The sequence below is a fragment of the Anas platyrhynchos genome, chromosome 13 (assembly GCF_047663525.1).
Source record: "Anas platyrhynchos isolate ZD024472 breed Pekin duck chromosome 13, IASCAAS_PekinDuck_T2T, whole genome shotgun sequence".
In the NCBI taxonomy this organism is placed as follows: Eukaryota; Metazoa; Chordata; class Aves; order Anseriformes; family Anatidae; genus Anas; species Anas platyrhynchos.
The window spans coordinates 14,662,187-14,683,482 of NC_092599.1; the positions used below are offsets into that span (position 1 = coordinate 14,662,187).

Here is a 21,296-nt window from a genome sequence, read left to right on the forward strand (position 1 = left end):
GATACTTGGGCTATGTACTGTCAGAGTGGACTGTGAAAAGGGAGCCAAGTATTTCCTTTTCCCCTGCCCCAGTCTGCTGTCACTATAAATTTTGCAGCTAATCCTGTATTTCAGGAGTCTGTGTTTGTTAAATGCAGGAAAATCCTTGCTCAATGATTTATGATAACTACAGAGAGAGTATCACAGGTGTGGGTGTGCTTTGTTTGCTTGTTTTAATGAGATGCAGATTATAACCGTCCCAACCTCCTGAGTGCTTTGAGCACTAAGAGCCTCAGTGACTCGAGCTGAGTGCTGATCCCAGGCTGATTCTGGATGCGGGAGGTAATCCTGCTTGAGTTTCCTGCTAGTTTCCTCATGCCATGCTCTTTACAGAAATACAGAATAGTTGGGGTTGGAAGGGAGGCCGTCCCCTCCAGCCACCTCATCAAGCAGGGTCACCCAGAGCAGCTTGCCCTGGACTGTTCCCGGTTGGCTTTGGAGCATTTTCCCTGATGGAGACTCCTCAACCAACCTGGGTGACCAGTACTAGTGTTTTACCATCCTCACAGTTTTTTTGTTGCTGTTTTTTTTGTTTGTTTGTTTGCTATTTGTTTGTTTTTAAAAAGTTTTTTTTTTTTATTGTGTTCAGATAGAATTTCCTGTGTTTCAGTTTTTGCTTCTTGTCCTGTCAGTGGGCACTGCTGAGACGAGTTTGGCTCCTTCTTTGTTCCCTCCCATCGGGTGTTTATCCACACTGATAAGACACCCCCCAAACCGACTCAAGGACAACAAACCACAGAGCTGCAGAACAAGGATATCCCCTTTAAAAATGACACTATGAAGGCTGTGCTTTTTAAGGGGTGGTAGAAGGACATGGTATGCAGGATATTTTGCAAACTTAGCATGGCTAAAATCCTCTAATTCAACAGCTGGAGGGATAGTCAGGAAGCAACGCAGGAACACACAGAACGTGCTATTAGGTGGAACACAAGTGCTGGATCCTGGCGTGCTTACAAGAACTGTGATACTCATTACATTTTATAGTGTTAGTAAATATGATCCTGAAGGCAAGTGAATCAGCCTTTCCTCCACCAGGGAATTCCCTGGCAGCTGTCCTCGCCTGATCTGCATGTGAGAGGTGTGTGTGTGTGCAGGGGCGCTGCAAGCATCGCCTTTATTGGCATGCCCTAGTGTCTTCTGCTCTAGGAAGCTAGGGGCCACAGCTGTGGTTTTTTTTTGTTTTTGTTTTTTTTTTTTTAAAAAAAGAGTGGATCTAGCATAAAGCACACTTGGTTTTGTGTGACATCCACTTCTTGAGTGTTTTTTTTTTTTTAAAATGTGCTTTTCTTATGGATATTCATTCAGTTGTATGTGACATGGGAATTTAAACTTCACATTTTACTGCACTAGAGTGGATTGAGATTCTCTTTAAACTGAAATTAGCGTTGGCTTTTGTTACCTCAAGATTAATTACTTGAGTTGAATTTATAATAAAAATGATCATCTAGTGAATAGAACTTGAAAGAACAGAGACTGCTATCTGGGCTAGTCTGAATGTTTATATAAATAACAGCTTAAACCTATTACAAGTTAAGTTCTTAACATAAGCATAACTTTTTTTTTCTTTCTTTTTTTTTTTCCAAATATTTTATTATTATATTGACTTGGAAAAATAATATGTCACTGTTACGGTTTGCTTGATTTATGAATGTGCCAACTGGGAAAACGTTAGTTTTGGCCTCGCTTTGCAAAATAAACTGATGTTTATAAAACTCTTCTGTTACAAGATTGACAACTATTAGAGAGCCTCCAAAGGAGGACCACAAAGATGGGCAAGGGTCTGGAGGGCAACACTCATGGGGAGCGGCTGAGGGCCCTGGGTTTGCTCAGCCCAGAGCAGAGCAGGCTGAGGGGAGGCCTCATGGCGGCCTGCAGCTCCCTCACGAGAGGAGCGGAGGGGCAGGCGCTGAGCTCTGCTCTCTGGGGACAGCGACAGGACCTGAGGGGACGGCATGGAGCTGGGACAGGGGAGGGTCAGGCTGGTGTTAGGGAAAGGTTCTGCTCCCAGAGGTGGTCGGGCACTGGGACAGGCTGCCCAGGGCAGTGGGCATGGCACAGAGTTGCTGGAACTCAAGGGGTGTTCAGGCAGCGCTCTCAGCCATCAGATCTGAGTTTTGGTGGTCCTGTGTGGAGCCAGGAGCTGGTGGCTCCCTTCCAATGCAGGATATTCTATGATTCTCTGATAATATTCTAAATTGAGAAGAGGCATGGTACTTGAGTTCTGCTGAGTTTGAGTATAATTAACTTCTCTGAATAGTCTTAATTAATCACCCCGTTGTTCACTGACAGCAAGTGTGTTGAAGAGGATCATAAGGTAGGAGGTTATTTGGAGGCTGTAACAGGATTACTTTTGCACCACTGGACTTTTCATTCTTCATATGTGTGGTTGGAAGTTGTCTGTCTTTCAAAACCATGTGGGCTAAGTCTTGATTCTACTTCTGTGGTCAGGCCTTTGATGAATTCAACTGTGAATGTAGGTTGTTCGCTTAAAATCAGACGGACTGCACCTCGTGTATCTAGTTGTGGATAAGCATACAGTAATAGAAGCAAGATTTTATTTGATGGTAAGGTAATTTGGATGACAACTCAGCCTTTTATAAGACAGGGTTTCCTCGTCTTGTCTTCTGACTCTGGGTTAAGATTTAATGGAGTAAGAATTAAGCTGCTTTTCTTCACTCGTGAGCTACTGTCAGGGTCTTCACTTCTCTATCAGCTTAAAAATTCTGCTTCTGTAGAGTCATGAGGAGGAAGAGAATTAATTTTCATAGTATGGTATAAGACTAACAGCAACTTCATTTGTTTCTCTGCATTGTGGTGCTTGACGACTAGGCTGCAGTACCACAACGTGCATATGTCACTGCCTAAATGCACACATGAAGCTAGTGTAAGATACTGTGGCATGCGGAATAAGTGGTACATTTTAGATGCTCCATGTGACAGTGGTGTTCTGGAGTCTGCATAAGCAATCCCAGATTTAGTAGTGTCAAGTGGCTTGGGATCTGCTGATAGGAAGAATCACCAATTTTTTTTTACCATATCATGAAAACACACAGGGCCGATTTAGAATGCTCTTTTCATAAAAAGAGTTGTTGTAGGCAGGATGTATTCCGTAGGAGACATTACTGCTTTGTTCTGCCTGCAGCTTGCTTTGGATGTGTTTCACTTCAAAGGATGTGGCAAGTTTCTCCTTTCCTCAGTTTGATAAAACTGGCACCTAAACATACTGAATTTGGTTGAGCAGGACCAGGATATGTTACTAATAAGTAAATCAGATTTACCTTATCGTACCGATAGTGTTCCTTCAAAGATTTGAAACTTGGATGCAATATAGATATAGAACTGTATATTGGCTTTAATATCTCATGAGGATTGTAGTTCATGTTCTTAATCAGTGTAATCCTAGACCTTTTGATTCTTATTTCTTTTTTTTTTTTAATGCTGACATTAATGCAGTTTTAAGTTGCATTTGGAGAACAACTCCAAATAAAGAGGAGTAGTACAAAGTGATTGTGAGGAGTGATTTGATTTGGAAAAACAGTACTTCAATTGGGATGCAGCCTTCCAGGTGTCTCTCTCAGAAATCTGAACTTACACCTCATGCAACAGCAATCAAAATGCAAACTTGCAATTCTGTAATTTTAATTTCTTAAATTAATGGGGAGATTAGCAGTTGTTTTCCTTACAGTTCTTGTTCTTTCTGCCATCTAATCTCTTAAAACTTACTTTAGTTAGAAGGCAAACATGTCAGAATTGCAAATGAATATATTTATAAACTGCATGCTGCTAATATTTAAGCAAAATTTGAGCAAAGAGTTGAAAGGTAGGAGCGCTGCATGCAGACTTGCATGCTTTCAGGGGGCTGAACAGCAGAACAGATCTTGAGAGGACTTTATCATAGCTCTGATTATGATTGTTGAAGCATGATTCTTTCTCCTCTAATAGTTATCTTTAACAGTAAAAAGCATTGAGGCATTTTAGACATTTGTCTTCAGTATTTAATATTCAAATCTAAGGCTGTTGTGGTAGGTTTCATGTCATTAGATCCCTACTTAGAGCCCAAGCCTGCAAGTTTATCAGTATGAGAGGTCGCTTTTGACTGAGGAAGATCACCTGGAAATAAATGACATGGGTGCCATCCATATCCAAAGGCAGAGAGAATCTGTTGGTCAGTATATCTTTCAAGTGCTTCTTATGAATTGATTTCTGCACAGGATTTGCTATTTTTGATTTTCTTTTTTTTTTTTTTCCTAATATTCTTCATTTCGTAAGTAGTATAGATGACTTGGAAACTTTTTTCTAAGACGTAGAATTGCATGCATTTAGTCATTATTTTTGTTTTCTATTAATCTGTTGAAAGTTTGTATCTATAATAGCATCTGTAAACAAGGAAATTGCTGGTTATTTACACACTTATTTACCCTGTGTGCCTTGACAGATTAGGATGTTCTTAAATCATTCAGTTTTGAAAAACTAAAAGCAGCCAAAGTTTTTAATAAATTTGGTTTTATTGATCAGGATTTCTGGTGCAGGTTTTCTTTTAAGCCTTTCTATTCCATGTTTTCTCAAGTTCTTAATGATGCTTTATCTTTTGCAATATCAACAAGAGCTTGTGTGCTGACATCCTGTAATGGCTTGTCAACATTTTGTTGGACTCGAAGAACTCATTTGTACATTTCACTCCATAGATTTTGCTTTCTGAACCAGCCACTATTCAGATTAGCTGGAAAAAATGTGGCATGGCCTCTAATATTTGTTACCAGACAATGGCAAGAGCATGGATTGGACTCTGTATTTACATCCTGAATATGTAGGAGCATACACATCACAAGTTAGTGGTCTTTTGGGAAAAACAGTCCTGAATGTAATGAGTAGCAACAAATAATTTTCTCCACATCTTAAATCTAGGATATTTGTCCATTTTTTTTTCTCATAGACATTGAGGGAACTCAAGTTCTTTGGATCTGAGAGAAAAGGCAATTACTACAGACATATGCAGCTGGCATCCAGGAAACATGCGGTTAGTTGGATGTTTCCTGCAAGAAAATTCTGTAGATCTGGAAATACACGTGCACTTCTCAGTAGTTCTTATAACAGTAAAGCAGTGTAATATTGCTGCAGTAACACCTTGCAATTGTAACAACAGGAGAATATATTGCGTTTCCCCGCCTAACTACAGCTCTCTAGATATTGGATTTCTCATAAAAATGAAAATGTTTAAGAACTGTTTTGTGGTGTGTAGCTCATGTGGAGTAACTGATTTGTTTGTTTATTTTGCAGAATGAAACTGAAGAACCATGAATATGAAACCTTAGATCAGCTGGAGGCTGATCTGAACTTAATGTTTGAAAATGCCAAGCGCTACAATGTCCCCAATTCTGCCATCTATAAGAGAGTACTGAAAATGCAGCAAGTTATGCAGGTATCTGGAACAGAACAATCAAAAGGGTGTAACTTGTTACGTGAATTTATTTCCCTAGTGAATAATTTTCCAAAACAATTTTTGAACTAGACTCATATTTGCAGTAGTATTTTCTTGGTTGTGATTAGCTTGCTGATAGTATCTTGTGTCTTCTATCATATCATGCAGTGGTTAAAAAGTAGTCTGAAAATTGCTTCCAGAAGTAGTTGATATCAGATGCTTAAGAAGTGAAGTATGGGAGTGAAGAGCATCATTGGGTGATTTTTTTTCCAGTAAACCTGCTGCCTCGTGTGCTTTCTCTTGGTCGCCCTAATTCCTTACCATGACTATTTTAAGTTGGGAAAAATTTGAAAAAATGCTGAGTTGTTTTTTTTTTGTTGTTTTTGTTAAGGGTTTACAGTTAAATACAGGTTGTTGGTAGTTAAATACTGTTGCTAAGGCTGTTTAAATTTCATGAAGTGTTGAATTCAGATTGTTCACTCAACAGTTTTTCTAGCAGATGAAAAGGATTATACCACTATTTAAATCGGGAAATTTGCATTAAATAAATCGCTGGAAATATTTTGATGGTGCATGTGTCCTTACACATGTAAAATCCATAGCTTCATCTTATTGTATGTATCTGATCTGTTCTGGAGTTTAATGTTGTTCTGAAAATGTCCAGCAGTGAGTTCGGCTTCAGGGATTTGTCGTTTCTTCAGGCAAAGAAGAAGGAGCTTGCTAGAAGAGATGACATTGAGGATGGTGACAGTATGATTTCTTCTGCTACATCTGATGCTGGAAGCTCAAAAAGGAAAAGGTATGTACTTCTATAGTTTTCTGCAGACCTTTACATTACTACTTTCTTCTGGTGGACAAAAACCTGGACATGAGCCAGCAGTGTGTGCTTGCAGCCCAGGCAGCCAACTGTGCCCTGGGCTGCATGAAAAGAGGAGTGGCCAGCAGGGCGAGGGAGGTGATTGTGCCTTTTATTCTTTTATACTCTTTTATTCTTTTATTCTCTTCCTTTTTCTTCTTCCTCTACTTAACCTAACAGTAAAAAGAATATGCGAAAGCAACGAATGAAGATCTTATACAATGCAGTTCTGGAAGCTCGAGAATCAGGCACAGGCAGACGGCTCTGTGATCTGTTTATGGTTAAGCCATCCAAAAAGGACTATCCAGATTATTATAAAATTATCTTAGAGCCAATGGATTTGAAAATGATTGAACACAACATCCGCAACGATAAGTATGTAGGGGAAGAAGCAATGATTGAAGATATGAAGCTCATGTTCCGAAATGCAAGGCATTATAATGAGGAAGGCTCCCAGGTACTGTTTTATTCTGCAGTCACGCTTACCTTTCTCCATTTTTTGCAGACGTAGGATTTATATTTGAATTTTTAACTATTACTCCCAGGATTTATGGTAGTTGTTTATTGAATTTAAATAGAAACATAACTTCTTCTCTCCGCTGGTGCTTTAGAATATGGTCGTATAAACATGAAAAGCAGTATGTTCCCATGCAATAGTATATTTTTTAACTGAAGGTTAGACTTATTTCCTGTTAGCTAGCTTTTTTCCTTCACTTCAGAAAATGTCAGCTGAATATTTCCTCCCTAGTATGTTCACAAAAAAAAAAAACAAACAAACGTCTGGTTATTAAATTTTCATTATTTATCACATGAAGGTATTTGCACTGTGAAGGGTCACCAGAACATGTTCTGATGCACAGAACCACTGAGAAGGGATGTCTTCCTTTATTGGAAGGAAACCAACTTCCTTATCATGGAAGTGGAGAATAAGTAGTCTGAAATGAATATGCTTGTCACTTATGAATATTTTGCAAACCTCATAAAGTTCAACAAGGCCAAAGGCAAGGTCCTGCACCTGGGTCAGGGCAATCCCAAGCACAACTACAGGCTGGGCAGAGAACGGATTGGGAGCAGCTCTGATGATAAGGACCTGGGGGTGCTGGTTGATCAGAAGCTCACCATGAGCCAGCGATGTGTGCTTGCAGCCCTGAAAGCCAGCCCTATCCTGGGCTGCACCAAAAGCAGCGTGGGCAGCAGGGAGAGGGAGTGGATTGTGCCCCTCTGCTCTGCTCTCGTGAGACCCCACCTGGAGCCTGTGCTCAGCTCTGGGCGCTCAGCTCTGGGCCCCCAGCATAAGGACATGTGCATACTAGACCAAGTCCAGAGGCAGCTGTGAAGATGAACAAGGGGCTGGAGCACCTCTTCTGTGAAAACAGGCTGAAGGAGTTGGGGCTGTTCAGCCTGGAAAAGAGAAGGCTACAGTGAGACCTTCCAGTGGCCTTCCAGTGCCTAAAGGGGACTACAGGAAAGCTGGGGAGGGACTCTTTGTCAGGGGTGTAGTGATAGGACAAGGGTAGTGGCTTTAAACTGAAAGAGGGGAGGTTTAGATTAGATATAAGGAAGAAATTCTTCACTCAGAGGGCAGTGAGGCCCTGGCACAGGCTGCCTAGAGAAGCTGTGGCTGCCCCATCCCTGGCAGAGCCCAAGGCCAGGCTGGATGGGGTTTTTGGCAGCCTGGGCTGGTGGGAGGTGTCCCTGCCCATGGCAGGGGGTTGGAGTTAGATGGACTTTAAGGTCCCTTCCAACCCAAACCATTCTCTGATTCTATGATTCTATTGTAGGGAACACTAAAAAGAGGGTTAAAAGGTGCTTTATTCATAAGCTAAAAGGGCACAGATGGCCATGACATGCTTGGGAACTAAAATTGTGTCTCTCGGTCAGCAAGCTTGATGTTGTGGAACAGAGGAGTGGTAAGAAACCTCCAGTTACTTTTAATGAGGAACTTGATCAGCTAATGTACAGGACTTCATGATCTGGTTGCCTGCACTGGGCTTGGATGTGAAGACCTAGTAGGATCGTTCTAGTCCTTTCTACCTTGATGGAGTTACTCTGGTTTGGGAGGTCATTGCTGAGCAGAATGATTTGATGTGGAAGTTGATAAGACAACTGAGTCATCCTGTTTTCTGGTCTTTGGAATAGAAAAGTAGTTAGATAAATTATCCAAGATTTGTTTCACTGATTTGTATTTATCAGTTCTGCTTGCCTGTGTGTGTGTTGAAGATGTATATTAGAGAATTAATACCGTCTTTTTAATTGAGTAGTTGGTTTTGCCTTCAAGATTTTCAAAATAACATCTAGATGTTTTGAGGAGACTAGCTCTAAACTCTTCTTTAAGGTCTGTGCGTGACCAAATCTCATCCCTCTGAGACAATAGGAATTGTTGCCATAAAGTTTACCACCTTATACGAATGTGTCAGGAAGGGACTTCATACTGTCTGAGGAAAACACAGTAGTAAACCTTGTGTATTTTTATTTATTTATTTATCACTTGACTAATTAATAGGTATACAACGATGCCCATATGCTGGAAAAGATCCTTAAAGAAAAAAGGAAAGAACTGGGACCCCTACCTGAAGATGATGATGTTGCATCTCCTAAACTAAAGCTAAGTAAGGCAACCTTGTAAATTGCTATGTTTCCACTGAACACTTACCAAATCCAACAATACAAACTTAAGAGACTCATCCTTTCAAAATGGAAGATATGTCCTGTGTATTTACATTGCTGTGCAAAGTAGAACTTTGTGTTCAAAATTACAATGACAACAGTGGTGTTTACATGTGCGTGTTATAAACTGGGGTGATGCATATGGCATTGTCTAAGAAAAGCAACTTAGAACGAAGAAAGAAAACTTCAGAACTGTTGGAATGATCTGACATTTAGGCGTGTGGTGTTACCCAAATGTTATATGCTGCATCATGTACTCAGTAACACTTCAGTAAAGTGTGGGATTGCTTACAAGGAAGATGCTTCTCAAACTGAGTAAAGCCTTTAGTTTCCCTGCTCAGATACCTGGGATTTCCACAGAATGATGAAGGAAATATGAGGTTTTACTGGGATATTATTGAAAGCCATAAAAAACACAGAAGCAAAGTTTCCAACAATCTCCATTCTTAGAGCTGTTGCCCTTAAACTGCATTTGCTACTACTCAAACCATATGCTTTCTTAATATCTGTTCAGAACTTAGTAAACTGAAAAGATTAAAACTGCACAGGAAGTGTTAAAGCAAATAACTGCACACAGTTATTTGAGGCATTGTTGACAATAGAACTGTGCAGCTCTTTGGTGCAGTGCAGGTGGTAGACAAAGAAAGTGCTCAGGGTCTGTTTTTGTAATGTTTTTTCTTCTTTTGTCTGCTTAGGTAGAAAAAGTGGCATTTCTCCTAAAAAATCGAAATATATGACTCCAATGCAGCAGAAATTGAACGAAGTGTATGAAGCAGTTAAGAATTACACGGATAAACGAGGCAGGCGACTGAGCGCCATCTTCTTGAGGCTGCCATCTAGGTCTGAGCTTCCTGACTATTACGTAACCATTAAAAAGCCAGTTGACATGGAAAAGATCAGAAGTCATATGATGGCCAATAAGTACCAGGATATTGATTCCATGGTAGAAGACTTTGTAATGATGTTCAATAATGCTTGCACCTACAACGAACCGGAATCTTTGATTTATAAAGATGCCCTGGTCTTACATAAAGTTTTGCTTGAAACTCGGAGAGAGATAGAAGGAGATGAGGATTCTCATGTGCCCAATGTCACTTTGCTAATTCAGGAACTCATCCATAACCTTTTTGTATCTGTTATGAGCCACCAGGATGATGAGGGCAGATGCTACAGTGATTCCTTAGCTGAGATTCCTGCTGTTGATCCCAACTTCCCAAATAAACCTCCTCTGACTTTTGATATTATCCGAAAGAATGTTGAAAGTAATCGTTATAGAAGACTGGACTTGTTCCAGGAGAATATGTTTGAGGTACTGGAGAGGGCAAGAAGGATGAACAGGTGAGCAAAGCCGTGTTTTTCAGATATCTGTTGTCTCACAGCATGTTCTGCGTATTAAGTTTAGACAAACACAGAAGTATTTTAAAGTGTTTGCTTTCCTTTGTGTGGTCATTTAGAAAATTTTGCTCAGTCTGCTCAATCATGTCTTCAGTTGAATGTAAACCAGGTTTACACTAACTTATAAATTGAAAAAACAAAGAGGAAGAGCTCTTCAATTGCTTGACTAGCAGGTTACTCTTCTGGAGCCATCATAGTTGCATGAGTTGTAACATTGTGTGAAAGCTATGAGCACTTGAAACTTCTTGCAGAGTGTCTTGAATTAGGAAAGTCAGTTTTGTTAATATTACTATTATTATGTAAGTTCTCAGAAGTACTCACTGGAAGTGAACAGGCTGTAGAGGAGGGCCAGTGGCAAGTAGTTTTGGTTTCAAGCAGTTAGCTTTCATTTTTCTGCTATTTCAGGACTGGTATATACAGAAATACTGCTTTTAGGTAAACTGACAGCAGACTAGTAGCTGGAGCGTGACTGTGGTGCTGCTTGTTATGAGTAAGCACAGAAATCTGTTGGTAAAGTGAAGCTTTGCTGGGCATCACCTATCCCATATTGGTAGTAGGCAGTGTGCCTCAATTTTGATTAAAATACGTCATGGTTTTCTTGGAAGCATTCTCTTTTGGGTTTTGTTCTGGTTTGCTTTGCTTGCTTATATGGTTGTCCTTTTTTGTTTGTTTTTTGCTTTTGAAATTACATTTGAGAAGGTTAGGTATTTGCTAAGGTTTCCTGAATGTGCCGCAGCCAGATCAAAACTGTTTGTGAATGTTGGCATAGTCAGTGTTTTTGCATCTGTGCTACATTAACACTACTTAGTAGGTCCACATGAGATGGTTTTGCATGTCACACATGCAGGATAAATCCTACACTAGCATGATAAATCTGCTTCCAGGAAAGATTTCGTTGTTTGTTTTTGTTTGTTTGTTTTTAATCAGGGAAGTCTTGGGTAGAAATGTGGGAGGCCTTTTCTAGAGCAAATGAGAGCCAGAATAATGGGATTAAGTTACCTGTTTTACTGTACTGGAAAAGGATGGAGGCAGACTCTGAAGGAGAATGACTGACCTAACATGCAATTTCCCTGATATTTTCTGGCAATTTCCTTGTGAGCTGACAGAAACAGTTTACCTGGGTTATGTCAAGTAATTTTATGTTCTTTTTTCTTTCACATTTTGGTAAAGAGACGGGCAGTACTTTCCATTGCAAACTCTCTCTGTTAGTGTTCCACCCAGTGGTGGATTGTTAGATGCTCCCCTGAATCAGGAGGTACCTGAGTAGGCATCAAGCAGGCTGGTAGTGGTGATTGCTCTAATCTGCCTTTTGCCTCACGTTCACAGAGACTTTAAGTTTTGTACTTGGAAAGCTTTCAAAGAAGGCCACAACCATTTTTAGCAAAGTACCTCTCCAGGGTAAAACAGCCCATAATTGCTCAGTGGTATTCGGTTGGAAACTGTTCTCTTGGGTTGCAGAATATCATTGATATTGGCGCTGTTTCATTTCCCAGGACATGTAAACAGCCTCATATAATTTCCTTCACTCTAAAAATAATTTTTCTTGCCATATGGAGAACTCTTAACTCAAATGCCAGTTAGACTGCTACTTGAATTTGGCCACTAAGATGATCAGAGGGCTGGAGCACCTCTCCTGTGCTGAAAGGTTGAGGGAACTGGGCTTGTTTAGCTTGGAGAAGAGAAGGCTCCAGGGAGACCTCATTGTGGCCTTCCAGTACTTGAAGGGAGCATAGAGACGGGAGGGCTAACGCCTGTTTACATGTGTTGATAGTGATAGGACAAGGGGGAATGGTTTTAAACTAAGACAGAAGACTTAGGAGGATATTAGGAGGACATTTTTCACTCAGAGGGTGGTGAGGCACTGGAACAGGTTGCCCAGGGAGGTTGTGGATGCCCCATCTCTGGATGAGGCTCTGGACAGCCTCCTGCTCTGGTGGTTGGCAACCCTACTCAGAGCAGGGGGGTTGAAACCAGCTGGTCTTTAAGGTCCTTTTCAACCCAGGCCATTCTGTGATTCTATGAATATGAAAAGTAGCACTAGATGCACTTAATTTTTTTAACTTTCATTTTATAAATACATTTTTTAAAGTGAGGGACAGACAGTGACAAGCAAAATTTAGCCTTTTAGGCTTACCCTTTCAGTTTTAAGCTAGCAGCCAGGTTAGATGCTGAAAGGATCTGTGGTAGAGATCATTTTACAAGAAGTCCATAGAGTAGCATGGTAAAAAAAAACAAAACATGATATATAAAAAAAATTGTTTAAATAGGAGTTTTATCACAAAGTATGGTGGACAATGGTGTGTGTTTAGGATTTTGTTTGTGCACGAATTATGTTTCTGGCATGTTGTATTGTACCTACGTTTGTACAGGACGGATTCAGAGATTTACGAGGATGCGGTTGAACTTCAGCAGTTCTTCATTAAAATTCGAGATGAACTTTGTAAAAATGGAGAGATTCTTCTGTCACCTGCTCTCAGCTATACCACCAAGCACCTTCACAATGACGTAGAAAAAGAAAAGAAGGAAAAGCTGCCCAAAGAAATAGAGGAGGATAAGCTCAAAAGAGAGGAGGAGAAGAGAGGTAATTATTTTCTGTTCATTAATATTGAATGTATTGAGAAATATACCTTATATGTATTGTGTATGCTCTGCTGTTGCTGCAGCTTTACTTACTGAAGGGACCTTAATAGTCTGTCTGGTTCTCCACAAAGAGCCTTGTATTTTAAGGTAATGAGAGATGTATTTTATATTGATCCTTATCAGACAGTCCAGATGGCTTTAAAACAGATGCATGTAGATACGAACCTTATGTAAACTCATCACTAGAACATACTGAGGTACCAGTAGTCTTATTCCAAAGATATTACAAAGGAAAAGAACAGTTTTTGATAGGGCTTTCTTTTGCTAATAAGCTTAGCAATAATTGTGAAGGACCTTTGAGTCATTTCTTTTTTGGCACATACCACTTTCCTTGATGTGCTGAAGGTATTATTTGTGATCACACTTTTAACACTGTTAATGAAATGGTATCAAAGTAAGCCTTTTGCATTTGTTACTTGGCTGCTGTGGGTGTGAAGAGGAACAGGCTTTCAACATTTTGTAGGGTAAAAAACCTAATATGAAGGCCCTTTTTTTTTTTCACATTTCCTGACTGTTACTGTGCATATAATGGTTGTGGAGTACGTCAAGGGGAATGAATAATGCTCTATAATCGTTCCTTTCCATAGATAGGAGCAAAGCTGTTAGCTCTTTGTCTTCTTTCTGACATGGTTTGTCTTTACATGTGGCACCAAGCTCAGCAGCAGTCAGCTGGTTGCTCCAACCAGGCTCAGGACTGTAAGGGGACAACATGTGCTTTTTCTGTCTTCCTGTGATAGCTAAAAACCCCAAAGAAAGCAGAAAGTGACTTTCTGTAGGCTTCTGAGCTCAGTGCTGTCAGCATGTTCCTCTTCCTTTGCCTGAAGGCTTCAGTAAAACTCCTCTGAAGAAGCAGTTCCCTGCCTTTAGCGGCAGAAAGGAGTCTGGCGCAGCACAAAACACACTTAAACCTTTCCTTCACACTGCAAGTGTCAGAGGAGGCATTGATTGTCATGTGACACTTCTGCATTGGCCATTTAGAAACAGAAAGGAAGATCTCTTCTTTTTGTTCTGTGACTGGCACCTAGTACACTGGGTTCCCAGTTCACAGCTGCAGGATTGTGGTGTTACTACCATAAAGAACAGTGCATGCAGCGCATTAAACATTGACACTACATTGATAGCCAAAAATCATTGCTGACATAGGCTATAGGCTCTTCACAAGGGGTGGCGGTGTGTCTCTCTATATTAGAGAGTGTTTTGATGTTGTAGAACTCGAGGCTGGGAATGCTAAGGTTGACTCCCTATGGGTTAGGATCAGTGGGAATGCCAACAAGGCAGGAATCCTGGTGGGGAGTGTCATCATGTGGCACTTGCAGGGCAAGCAGGCAATCAGGCCCAGTCAGCATGGGTTTATGAAAGGCAGGTCCTGCTTGACAAACCTGATCTCCTTCTATGACAAAGTGACACACTGGGTGGCTGAGGGAAAGGCTGTGGATGTGGTCTACCTTGACTTCAGTAAGGCTTTTGACACAGTTTCCCACAACATTCTCATTGAGAAACTGGCTGCTCTTGGCTTGGACTGGTGTACGCTTCGTTGGGTTAAAAATTCAACAAGGCCAAGTGCCGGGTCCTGCACCTGGGGCACAACAACCCCAAGCAGAGCTACAGGCTGGGAGATGAGTGGTTGGAGAGCTGCCTGGCAGAGAAGGACCTGGGAGTAGTAGTTGATAGTTGGCTGAATATGAGCCAGCAGTGTGCTCAGGTGGTCAAGAAGGCCAACGGCATCCTGGCTTGTATAAGAAGCAGTGTGGCCAGCAGGGCTAGGGAGGTGATCGTCCCCCTGTACTCGGCTCTGGTGAGGCCGCACCTCGAGTACTGTGTTCAGTTTTGGGCCCCTCGCTACAAGAAGGACATCGAGGTGCTTGAGGAAGTCCAGAGAAGGGCAACGAAGCTGGTGAAGGGTGTGGAGAACAAGTCCTACGAGGAGCGGCTGAAGGAGCTGGGCTTGTTCAGCCTGGAGAAGAGGAGACTCAAGGGGTGACCTTATCGCTCTACAGGTACCTTAAAGGAGGCTGTAGCGAGGTGGGGGTTGGTCTGTTCTCCTATGTGCCGAGTGATAGGAAGAGTGGGAATGGGCTAAAGTTGCACCAGGGGAGGTTTAGGTTGGATCTTAGGAAGAACTTCTTTACCGAAAGGGTTGTGAGGCATTGGAATGGGCTGCCCAGGGAAGTGGTTGAGTCACCGTCCCTGGAGGTCTTGATCTTGGACGTCTCTTCCAACCTAGATGATTCTGTGAATATGTGGTATTGCATTGGCTTGCAGCTGTCTTCCTTTTCTTTGTTTTTAACTGCACTTGCATATGCAGTATGCTCAACACTACTAATAAGAATACTGTTTTATGTGCAAATAGTAGGCATTACTGTTTTAAAGTAATTGACTAAACAAAACTTCTGTGACTCAATTCATGAAGAGTGCTACATGAATGATTAAAACGTTGATAGTTTGTTTCTAGAGTCCTTTTGCTCCTCTAGGAGAGACTCAATGGCTATGGCCCCAAGTTACTGAAAGTTAAAGTGTGTACTTAAAGCAGGTTGACACTTAAATTACCTATCTGAGTACATGCTTTAAGCCTGCATTCAGTGCAAGGTCTTTTATTTTTCTTCAGGGACGAGTGAGTTATCCAGCACTAAGCAAAGGGTAAAGGCATACACATCAGAAATCATGGTTGATAGGGCATTGCTCAGGCCTATTTTCCTTGTTCTTGAAAATAGAAGCTGAAAAGAGTGAAGATTCCTCTGGCTCAGCTGGATTATCAAGTTTGCATCGGACCTACAGCCAGGATTGTAGCTTCAAGAACAGCATGTACCATGTAGGAGATTATGTCTATGTGGAGCCTGCTGAAGCCAACTTGCAACCTCACATAGTCTGCATTGAGAGGCTGTGGGAAGATTCTGCTGGTAAGGATGCCTTTGGTATAGAAAGACAAACAGTGAAACTTCTTACATCTTCAAATCTGAGCCCTGTCTGTGTAGATGTTAATTATTGCATTCGCAAAATTATGTGTGGACTGATGAGTATTGTTGATTGTTTGAGTTGCTTTGTCCCGAAAGAACTTTACTAAAGTTCATGCATCAACACATGCTTTCTTGTTCTTCTTCACTACCCACCCTAAATTGTAAGCATCCCAAAGAATAGGCTCTTTGAAGTGGAACGAGCATCTTTTTCTGTGCTAATAGAAATTTCTGAACCAAAGTTGGATGCATTTAACTGCAAATGTTGGAAGCCATTGCAAGATTTATAAGTAAGTTGTAGGCTGTGTTTCCAATAGACATTTGGTTCTGCAGAACCTGAATCACCCAAATAGAGAAGGAACTGGTTTTCTTGGAAAAAAGGCAGTTTGCAGGATTTCTCAGTAATCTAGTTTTTCTCACCTGAAACAGTCAAGGAATCTTTTCCTGTTTTAAACAAGTTTAGTTTGCTCTTTATAAATTACTATGTGGCTATTTGATAAATAATACAATCTGTAGTTGGTTTTGCTTGATTGTGCACTAGAGAATACACCTTTTTTGATTTTTTCCTTTCTCTCCCCCCTTTTTTGTCTTTTTTAAGGAGAGAAATGGCTGTATGGCTGTTGGTTTTATCGACCAAACGAAACGTTTCATCTTGCAACACGGAAGTTCTTGGAGAAAGAGGTTTTTAAAAGTGACTATTACAATAAAGTTCCAGTTAGCAAAATTTTGGGCAAATGCGTGGTCATGTTTGTAAAGGTGAGAAACTCTTTGAACTAATTTGCTAAACAGCTAATATTCTCTATGATATTTTCTTGAAGAGGTGTAGATATTATAAGTTGTAAGTATTCTACTAACACATATTTATTAAGTACTTAGCTAATGTTTCCAGAGCATATAGGAGAAAAATTGAAGGCAACTTCTTAAAGGTTGCCATAAAAATCAGTCTTAAAATGTTTCTGATAAATGCACAGGAAAAAATGGGCCATGTCAGAGGGAGCCCACCATGTCTTTGGTGGGGGTTTGGGGAGGTGGATATATTACTGAAATATTTCATCTAAAAATGTAATTCTCTTCATTCTGCAGGAATATTTTAAATTGTGTCCTGAAAACTTTAGAGATGAGGATGTCTATGTATGTGAGTCACGTTATTCTGCAAAGACAAAATCTTTTAAAAAAATTAAACTGTGGACTATGCCTGTAAGCTCTGTAAGATTTGTCCCACGAGATGTGCCCCTCCCTGTGGTCCGTGTTGCTTCTGTGTTTGCTAATACAGACAAAGCAGAGGAAGAGAAACACTCTGAAACATTAGAAGACAGTAAGGTGGGAGAAAGTATCCTTCATCTTGAAAAGGTATGCAAGATAATAAGATGAGCATTTGGTGTGTTTGACAGATAAAGAATGATGAAATGTGAGCCCTCAGGACCGAGGTTTCATAGACACATCCAGACACAAAAAATAGATTAATACAAAATCTGTTATAAATTATTATACATAAAATACATAAATAGAAATAAAGCATTCACAGTCCAAACAAAAAAAGAAATGTGTACCAGTTTGTTAAGTTTTACAAATGCTTTCTTGTGATCATGTTAAGGGTTGTTTTTATTTTTTTCTTTACTGCTTTAGAAAAAAATACATTTCAACTGAAAAGTTTGTTGTAATCCTAAAGTATCAGTGGGGCTAAAAGTCCGATTTTAGCTCACAGAGATGCTTTGTTATGTAGTGTATCAGTAAAATTGTTAGTAGCTAGGCAGCAGCAAGCAATACATAATATAGTATTCTTTGTGACCTACTTACGGTTAATAGCTGAACAGTTTATTTTCAAAATGCATAAAAATATTTCTGGCTAACCTACTAGGCAAAATGTTTTTTACTGTGCTTAGAGTTATAAGTTAAATTGATTTATTTAAATACATTTGATTGCAATAAATGTAATCAAATTTATATAAAATAATTTTAGTCATAACTCTACTTACGTTCTGAGTACTTTTAACAGAAACTCAGAATAGAAAACCCAGCACACTCATTGTCAGTTTTAATCAGACACTTAGTATATGGTACTGCATCAGGACAAAAGAAGGAATTCTTTCTACCAAGAGAAGGAAAACTTGTGAGATCTTTTCCTGCCACACTTTGACGGGGATATCCTATGTTTGCATTGGCTGTCTGTAATCTGAACTAAAAGGTCAATTGAAGCAATGAGTTTTAACTAAAAAGTAAGAAATATAACAAATTGTGTGATTTTTGTACTCAATATATATATTATATATGGATACTCCATATATATATGGAATATATCCATATATATTTGGAGTATTCATGTTATTGTGTATGAGAGGTGAATCATTAAATGTATCTTAACTTGGCCAAATACTTATTCTTGCCTTCTGAAGTTTTTGCTGTGCTTTATAACAAGGAATCAAAATATGCAGATAAGGCTTTGAAGTCCATAACTTTGAAGCAATAGAACAAAAAAGGATCTGGGAATTGCTGGCAAAATTATGGCTTTGATTGTGAAATAGGAAGGCTTGCACCATACTTGGAGGATATCTGTGGCTTGTATATTTCATTTTTAAATTCTAAGGCCCCTCATTTTTTGCATTTACAGGTCTTTTTCTATTTGCCTATTAGTGGTGACATAAAGAAAAGTCTGGTTTACTTGCACGTGGCATCACTTCATGAGTTTGTTTTTCCTTCCTCCACAAGTTTCTAAGTGTGTATTCTTCTGCAGGACAAAGAAGATGTTCCAGTAGAAATGTCCAATGGAGAACCTGGTTGTCATTACTTTGAACAGCTCTGTTACAATGATATGTGGCTTAAGGTCGGAGACTGTGTCTTCATAAAATCACATGGATTAGTGCGACCTCGGGTAGGAAGGTAGGTGCAACTTCTTTTTTTTCAGATTGTGTCTATAAAAATACCTTGGACAAAAGACTGTCTTCCTGAAACAAGTGTGAAAGAGGATGAGAAATAATCTCCTAAATGGAACCAGAAGTTAGAAGCTCTTAGTGGGCTGAGGTGGAAGTTTATCAGCCTGGTTTTAAAAAAGTGACAGTTGTACAATTGGAGTAGGCTGGCCTTTTTTTTTTTTCACTCATTTCACAGTCTTCCTGAACAAGTCAGTACATCCAGCTAACTCATTAGGAGGGATGGCCTTTCATTTATGTCAGTGGTTTGTTTTTCTTTCTAGAATTGAAAAGATGTGGGTGCGAGACGGAGCTGCATATTTCTTTGGTCCAATCTTTATCCATCCTGAAGAAACTGAACATGAACCAACTAAAATGTTCTACAAGAAGGAAGTGTTTTTAAGTAACTTGGAGGAGACCTGTCCTATGACTTGCATTTTGGGTAATCGTTAACAACTTTAAATCCAATGGGAGATTCTCATTCTGTACATTAAAAAAAAAAAAAATCTGACATAATTTCTAGTGATGGGTTGGCTTGACTCCAAATTCATACTGAGTGAATGAGGAGAGATCATGCAATCTATTCCTACTATGCATTCTTGTCTCTAGGACCTGCAGTGAGGTTTTTCACGATGAGGAAGCTTCCTTAAAATAAGGGAATTACACATGAATCAAAGCAAACATTTTCTGCAGTCAGAGAACAGAAAAATCCATTGTTCTAGTATGTTAACTGGAAAGTCAATTGAGAAGGAAGCTGATTTTGTTTAAAATGAGATGCTATTATGTACTTTCTGTACATCTTAACTACATATATTCTGTAGTTAAAATGCTGTGCTAAATATCATTAACAGACTCGTGATCGTTGTTTTTGTTAAAGAACAAAAAAACAGAAGTTAAAAAATGAAATCCAAAGGCTGAGTTCTGTGGGTTTCTTATGAGTGACATTATTTAATAGGGATGTCAGTTGATGTATTTTCTGTAGTTGGCCTAAATACTGGGTTGATACTTATGTGACCAGGAAAAAAAATGAGTTTCCAAACTTTTTGTAAAATGTCTTCAAATGTGGTTGCCTTCTTAACCAGCTCATTTCATTTCTGCAGGGAAGTGTGCTGTTCTGTCGTTCAAGGACTTCCTCTCCTGCAGGCCAACAGAAATTTCTGAAAATGATGTTTTTCTTTGTGAGAGCCGCTACAACGAAAGTGATAAACAAATGAAGAAATTTAAGGGGCTCAAGAGGTTTTCACTTTCTGCAAAAGTTGTCGATGATGAAATATACTATTTTAGGTAAAAATGGTATGGGAATAAGAGAGTCACCTGAGCACTCTTCTGAATTGTGGTGAATTAACCCAGTTAGCAGCTAAGCCCCCATCCAGCCACTTGCTCACTTCCCTCAGAGGCATGTGGGAGAGAATTAGAAGGGCAAAAGCAAGAGAAATTTGCAGGTTAAGATAAAGATGGTACAATTTTTGAAGCAAAGCAAAATAAATAATTCACTACTTCATCTTGGCTGGCAGATGTTTAGCTACCTTCTGACAGCAGGGCATCAGCACAAGCTCTGTATATTTTGGAAGACAAATACCATAGCCTCAAGTGACCCCCCCTCCCCCCCCCACACACACCCTTCTCCAGCTTTCCCCCAGTTTTTATGATGTTGCATGATACGGCAGTACTGCTTTGGTCAGTGGGGGTTAACTATCCTGGCTGTGTCCCCTCCCAGGTTTCTGCCCACTCCCAGCCAACTCAAAGTGGGGGAGTGGAGGAAATAAAAGGTCTTGACAGTGTGGTGATGTGACACTGTTCAGCAAGAGCTAAAACATCCGTGTGTTATCAACACTGTTTTGGTCACAAATACAAAAGGCAGCACCATACAGGCTGTGATGATAAAAATTGACTCCACCCCAGGCAGACCCAGTACATACATAAAAGTCACTGTTGAAGATTAAATCTGGTTGCATGTTTTTTAAAACAAGTTTGAGGAAGAAGTCCAAATAAGTTTTTTCAGTCTTAATACCAGCAGATGTTGACTTTTTTCTTCTCCTGACTTCAGTAAAACTTGTCACATTTTTGGATTAGTAGGTTAGTAGGTCTTGGACATCGTTAAAATACCTGAGTCCTCAGTATGGATAACAATTAGCTTTCCAATTGGTGAACATAATATTAATTTCTAACTAAAGAAAAACGTAAGACCTAAGGAAGTTGTGCTGTTAACTTCCTTCTGTTGCAGAGATGAATTATTTGCTGCATTGAAATTGCCTTCTAACTCATAAAATAAAAAAAAAAAAATCCTTCCAACAAGTGACTGAAATAAAACACTGGCTATGGATACTGAATGATTTCTGCTCAGTGTTCTGAAAGATAGCACAGGCGTATCCTAAGTCACCATCGTCACCATTGTTGTTCAGTCACATAAGAAGAAAAGTTGG

General features: G+C 39.9%; 1 protein-coding gene across 16 annotated transcripts in view; it reads left to right on the plus strand.

Moving 5' to 3' along the window:
- PBRM1 (polybromo 1) overlaps window positions 1–21,296 on the plus strand; it is a 60,847-nt gene that overhangs the window by 20,609 nt on the left and 18,942 nt on the right. For all 16 annotated transcript variants that reach the window (XM_072044180.1, XM_072044185.1, XM_072044183.1 and 13 more), the window contains 12 exons: window positions 5,317–5,458; window positions 6,160–6,257; window positions 6,495–6,771; window positions 8,818–8,923; window positions 9,677–10,319; window positions 12,746–12,957; window positions 15,728–15,913; window positions 16,566–16,723; window positions 17,051–17,317; window positions 18,699–18,844; window positions 19,158–19,315; window positions 19,974–20,157. In XM_072044180.1, coding sequence (XP_071900281.1) covers window positions 5,317–5,458; window positions 6,160–6,257; window positions 6,495–6,771; window positions 8,818–8,923; window positions 9,677–10,319; window positions 12,746–12,957; window positions 15,728–15,913; window positions 16,566–16,723; window positions 17,051–17,317; window positions 18,699–18,844; window positions 19,158–19,315; window positions 19,974–20,157 — 2,577 coding nt within the window. The remainder of the gene's footprint in view (window positions 1–5,316; window positions 5,459–6,159; window positions 6,258–6,494; window positions 6,772–8,817; window positions 8,924–9,676; window positions 10,320–12,745; window positions 12,958–15,727; window positions 15,914–16,565; window positions 16,724–17,050; window positions 17,318–18,698; window positions 18,845–19,157; window positions 19,316–19,973; window positions 20,158–21,296) is intronic.